The sequence below is a fragment of the Myotis daubentonii genome, chromosome 11 (assembly GCF_963259705.1).
Source record: "Myotis daubentonii chromosome 11, mMyoDau2.1, whole genome shotgun sequence".
NCBI lineage: Eukaryota > Metazoa > Chordata > Mammalia > Chiroptera > Vespertilionidae > Myotis > Myotis daubentonii.
Genome location: NC_081850.1, coordinates 81,824,329 through 81,830,328, shown reverse-complemented (window position 1 = coordinate 81,830,328; position 6,000 = coordinate 81,824,329). Strand labels below are relative to the sequence as shown.

The window sequence follows — 6,000 nt, the reverse complement described above, 5'->3', positions numbered from 1 at the left end:
CACCCTGTGAGGCCTTGTCTGAGGACGGGCTCTCCCCAGGCCTCACGACCCGTGGGGGTGCCCCCGCGGGGCAGCTCCCCTGGGGTCCTCCTGGTAGCAAGGGCCCCGGAGTCCCTTGCTCCTGAGGCTGGGGGTCCAGCCGGTCTGCTCGGACCTGCCCCGAGCAGGGGGGTGAGCCCAGCGCTGCACGGGCCGGGCCATGGGCGTGACCTGGCGGTGCCGCTGCCATCGGGAGCCCGTCCTGGTCCCACTCATCCTGCGAGGGGGCGCCCCTGTCTCAACAGAGGGCCTGGGGTCCGTGGCTGCTGAGCTGCGAACACCTGGAGGGGGCTGCTGACCCAGCCCACAACCCCCAGCACGGGCCAGGGCCGGGGCGGCTGCGCAGGGACCCGCCTGCTGCCGGGAACAGGTGGGTGGGGAAGGCGGCTGAGCTCCGGGAACATGTTCGGATGGGCCGGGGCCTCTTCCCCTCGGCCCGTGTTTCTCAGGCACCTGCCAGGGCCCCGCGCGCCCAGGGCCCTCCCAGAGGTGGGCGTCCAGACGGGCCTGAGCTCCGCGGCTGGAGGGCATCTGGAGGCGGCTGGGCCCGGAGCAGAGCGGGGGGGAGAAGGCCCACTGACCCCCCCACAGGCGTCGGGGTGGGCAGACAAAGGGGCCCTGTGCACGCAGTGTGGGAACTCCCGGCGCCACCACGGGCCAGGGAACTGGCAGCCGAGGCGCCCCCTGCGGGGACCGTGTGGCTGGAATGGCCCCGGGGGTCTGGCCCGAGGTTGCGAGCCGCCTGCCCCGGTTCGTTGGGGGTACGGGTCAGATGGGCTTCTGGGCCGGCCACGGCTGAGCCCCCTGGCCAGGCTGCTGCTCTGTGGGCTAGGTGACGCCACACGGTGGCCTGCATCTCGCTGGTCCGCACCCCGCGGCCCAGAGCTGACCTGGTGCGGCCGGGCCCCAACACACACGGCCTCAGTGTTGCTGAAGGACAGTCCCAGAGGGGGACGTTTGTTCCAAATGCCCCGGGGGAGGGGGCGGGCTCCCTGGGGCTGAGAAGCGTGCGTGCGTGTGTGTGTGTGTGTGAATGTGTATGTATGTGAATGTGTGTATGTGAGTGTATGTGTATGTGAATGTGTGTGTGAATGTGTGTGAATGTGTATGTGTGTATGTGAATGTGTGTGTGAATGTGTGTGTGTGAATGTGTATGTATGTGAATGTGTGTGTGTGTGAGTGTGTGTGTGTGAATGTGTGTGAGTGTGTGTGAGTGTGTGTGTGAATGTGTGTGTGAATGTGTATGTATGTGAATGTGTGTGTGTGTGAGTGTATGTGTGTGTATGTGTGTGTATGTGTGAGTGAATGCGTGTGTGAGTGTATGCGTGTGTGTATGCGTGTGTGTGTGTGAATGTGTGAGTGTGAATGTGTGTGTGAGTGTATGTGTGTGTGAATGTGTGTGTGTGTGAATGTGTGTGTGAGTGTATGTGTGTGTGAATGTGTGTGTGTGTGAATGTGTGTGTGTGTGAATGTGTGTGTGAGTGTATGTGTGTGTGAATGTGTGTGTGTGTGTGAATGTGTGTGTGAGTGTATGTGTGTGTGAATGTGTGAGTGTATGTGTGTGAATGTGTGTGTGTGTGTGTGTATGTGAATGTGTGTGTGTGAGTGTGTGAGTGTATGTGTGTGAATGTGTGTGTGTGAGTGTGTGAGTGAGTGTGTGTGAGTGTGTGAGTGTATGTGTGTGAATGTGTGTGTGTGTGTGTGAATGTGTGTGTGAATGTGTGTGTGTGTGTGTGTGAATGTGTGTGTGTGTGTGAGTGAGTGTGTGTGTGTGTGAATGTGTGTGTGTGAGTGTGTGAGTGAGTGTGTGTGTGTGTGAATGTGTGAGTGTATGTGTGTGAATGTGTGTGTGTGTATGTGAATGTGTGTGTGTGAGTGTGTGTGAGTGTGTGTGTGTGTGAATGTGTGTGTGTGTGTGTGTCCGTTTGCTGGCTCTGAAGAAGCCCACCCTGGGATGGGGTCCAGACCCACCCTGACCACCGGGCTGGGCCTTGTCCTTGGGGGGGTGGCGAGGAGGAGGCCGGAGTTGCAGGGACCCCTTCTCCCCCGGGGCCCATCTTTGGAGGCTCAGCCGTGGGGGTGGGGGCAGGTTGGAGGACAGTTTGGAACCCGGCTGGGAAGGTCTCGCGGGGGAGGGCAGCGCTGATGGGGCAGCGGCAGAGCCCGGCCGAGGCCTGTGGCCACCTTAAAGGCACTGGGCAGGCGAAGGAGGGCGAACAGGCCGTGGGCAGGCGGGCGGTGGGGGCGGGGCTTCCAGCTAATTCATGAAAATGTGTTGGGAGCGTGGGAAAGAGGAGCGGGTTTCTTCCCAGCAGCCCAGGCACCTGGTAGAGGGGCCGAGCGAGGATACGGATCAAATAACAAACACTCGGCCGGCCAGCGCGGCCAGGGCGCAGGAAGGACGCCCGCCCGCCCGCCCGCCCGCCCGGGCAGGAACTGCCGCAGACAATCGTGGCTCCTGCCCGACCCGCGGGCCTCGCAGGCCGCCCGCCCGGCCGGTGTCTGACCCCAGCTGGGGAAGGGCCGAAGGGAGTGCCCAGCTCAGACCCGCGTTGGGAAGGCCGGAGCCGGGTGGGCTGGCGTGAGCCTGTGAGCCCAGGGGGTCCCGGAGGGACGCGGCCAGGCTGGGAGCAGAGGACGGGGCGGGGGAAGGCAGGCTGGACCGGCCAGGCACCCCCATCAGCTGCCCTCTCCCCTCAGAGTTGTGCGTGTGGCAGGGCAGAGGGAGGTGGGGGTCAGACCTGCGGGACGGAAGGACACAGCCTTCGCCCCCTCGCGGCCCCGGCCTCCCGGTCCAGCTTCTGTCTGTCCGGGGCTGGCTACCCCAGGGCTCGGTCAGAGGGGGCCCCCAAGAAGCAGGCGTGTGGTCAGTCTGCCCCAGGACAGGCCACCCCAGCTTCAGAGGGTCCCCCTCCCTGATGGGGTCCAGCTTGCCCGCTCATCTTGGCACCCTGCCTGGCCCTTGGGCTCCACAGTGCCCATGGGGAGTGGAAGGCCAGGGTTGCTGGGGCGCTAAGTGGGCCGGCACCTGGCACAAGGTGGGCTCCGAACGACAGGAAGGGCTCAGAGGGTGGCAGGTCGCCCATGGGCCCCGTGCAGCCCTCGCCTGCACACGCCTCAGTCTGACCCCCACTAGGGGTGCACCCCTGGGGCTCAGGGTCCATGGCCAGCTCTGGGGCAGGGGCTGGCCTGGCATTTCCGGTGCCGCCCTGCACTGAGGCCGTGGCACCTGGGCCTGCAGGTGAGCCTGCCCCGGGGGAGACAGGGGCCCAGCACAACCCCAGGCCGCCGACCCCGGAGGCTTCCGCCCGGGCTCCTGGGCCAACTCTGCTCGGTTTCCGCTCCAGGCAGGAAGGACAGGAAAGGGATGTGACGGGGGGGGGGGGGGGGCGCATTCCTGGGGCGAGCGGAGGGGGTGGGCAGGGTGGGCGGGAGCAAAATGCAGCCGGGACCAGGCCTGCCACTGGCAGGAACCTCCACTGTGGGCCGCGTCCCCTGGCCCCTCCTGTGCGCCACGCCTGGCAATGGTGCCCTCAGGCCTCCCGTGAGGTCAGCCAGGAGCCCGAGCCTCAGTTTCCCCCCGACTGGGCCTAGCAGGTGCGAGGCGAGGCATGAGCACACTGGGGTGCAGGGCCCTGACTTGTAACGTGGTCGCTGGCTTCTCTCCCAAGAGGAGGCCACCAGCCCTGACCAGGCGTGAGGGAGGGAGAGCCGGGAGCCAGCGTGCAGAGCAGGGGCCCCTCCTCCAGGATGGCTGCCCTGCCTGCCGCGGGCACCAGGCGCACTGGGCCCATTCCCTAGAGAGTGACCCCAGGACACCACCATCCATGCTCCTTTGAGCGGGGTGGGGGAGGGGGGCCCTTGCCTGGCTCCTGGCGTGAGAAGGCAGAGAGGGTGGGGTGGAGAGGGTGGCTTGGTGGGTGGGCCGCAAGCGCCTGGGGCCAGCCTGCCCCTGCCCACCTCAGGTCTCACTGGGCTCCAGCGGACGTGGGAGCCACCACGTCCGGCCCTTGGGCCGCTGCCCAGGCCGTTTCCTCCCAGGCAAGCCCTGCCCGCCCTGCCGCCCCACCCGAGCACAGGGCAGCCCCGGCTGAGGCGCCGGCGCCGACACGTGGAGGCCACTCGGCCCACAGCCGGGCGCCAGGTGTGAGCAATGATGCACGGCCGGGCCCACGCAGGTGCGGCCTTTTCCGCTTTTATTGTCACAGGCCGGCCCGTGGGCCTGGGCGCCTCAGGAGGGGCTGGGGGCCGGGCCGGGCTCCTGGGAGCCCGGGGGGCCGGCCAGGACGTCGTGGAACTGCGAGGCCACGCGGCCCAGGTGGGAGCCCTCCCAGAAGACCTTGCCGCAGCCCGAGCAGCAGAAGAAGTGGCGCAGGCCTGGCCGCCGCAGCACGCCCGCAGGGACCCCCGCCAGCTGCAGCCGCGTGCCGTTGCCCAGCGTGGCCGGGTCGCGGGCCCGCAGCTCCGCCGCCTCCAGCCAGCGGCAGGGGGGGTCATACGTGAGGCCCGGCGTCTCCCCGGGGGCGGAGCCTGGGTGGGTGGAGGCAGCCACCTGAGGCCTGGCTTCCTGGCGCCCACCCCTCTCCTCCCCTCCCCAGGGACCCCACCACTGACCCCGCCAGCCCCGGGCACAGGACCGTCCCCTCAAGTGGCCCCTCTACTGGGCCGGGACCCAAACCCCGTCTCAGGGCAGGCAGGTGCCGGGCCCGGGCGTCCTCCGTGGGCCGTCCCAGTGCTCACCTGGCTCCTGTGTGTCCTCGCTCTGGGCCTTGTCACCTGTCAATCAAGGACATCAGGAACCCCTGAGAACAGGGCCCTGGCAGCCCAGCCTCGCCCTCACCCCCGGGGGCGAGGGCCAAAGGGCAGGGGCAAGAGGCGTCAGTGCCAGCCCAGGCCCCGCCCATGGGAACGCACACCTTGGACGGTTCTTGGGGCTCAAAGGTCTCAGGCACCAGGGGCCTGCGGGCGGCGGGCGGGCGGCCCGCGTGTGATGAGCAGATAAGCCATTGCCAGGAGTCCTTGCACAATCCGCACCAGGGCAGGTGGCGGGACCTGGGGGCCCTGCTGGAGCTCAGGGTGCCCGAGAGACCCCGAGAGGGCCCGCCCCACAGAGAGCCCGGGAGGGCCAGGGTGCCCAGCTCAGTGGCCTGCTCAGCCGGCAGGAGCGGCCTCCCCGCCCTGTGCGCCCTCGTAATTTGCTTGGCAAACATTTCCCTACAGCTGGCCCCCGAGGAGCTGGGCCGGGGTCTGAGTGGGGGACGCCCCTCAGCTCATGGCCTCCTGGAGCCCAGCAAGGCCACCACTTCCGCTTGGCCCGGCCTGACCCCGGCCCTTCCCTGGTGGCTCCTGGGGCACTCGACGGGCATGGGTGCGCCCCCCACACACACCAGAGAGAGCCTGGGGGTGACGGGGGGCCCTGCGGAGGGCACAGCCAAGTCCTTCCCTCCCGGGCCTTGACTGGGGTGGACATGGGCTGCCAGGACGGCTCTCCCGCGGTGTGGGGGCCCCTACGCTGACCCCACACTTCGGAGGGAGGCGGGAAGGACAGGAGCAGCTGGGTGGGACGTCAGGTTCCCAGAGAAGCATCCTGGCCTCAGGATGACCCCACAAGAGGGCCCTAAGATGCCCCTTATCCACCCCGTCCCCCCAGAGACCCCAGAGGTCCCTGCATGGCTCTCACCGGGCCCCTCTCCCCGGAGGCAGGAGACAGTGGCCGAGGGCAGGGCCCGTTCACCGACCAGCCGGCAACGTCATGGCCACCCTCCTCTTTCTAAGCTTCTAAAAAGGGAAACTGAGGCTGGGCGCGGGTCGGACCGGCCCTGGCGGGCGGGTGGCTGGGCGTGTCCTGCTCCGTCTGCCCACGTGTGCTCGGGCGGCTGAGCAGCACCAAGCAGGGCCCCCGGAGAGGAGTGCCCCCACCCAGAGGGCCCTGTGGCCGTGGCGTCCTCTCCTGCAGAGCAG

General features: G+C 67.6%; 1 protein-coding gene across 1 annotated transcript in view; it reads right to left on the bottom strand.

Annotated features, from left to right (window-relative positions):
• Nucleotides 1-4,218: 4,218 nt before the first annotated feature.
• EXD3 (exonuclease 3'-5' domain containing 3) overlaps nt 4,219-6,000 on the bottom strand; it is a 44,648-nt gene continuing 42,866 nt past the window's right edge. The window contains 2 exon segments of the mRNA XM_059658578.1: nt 4,219-4,569; nt 4,780-4,815. Coding sequence (XP_059514561.1) covers nt 4,271-4,569; nt 4,780-4,815 — 335 coding nt within the window. The 3' untranslated portion in view covers nt 4,219-4,270.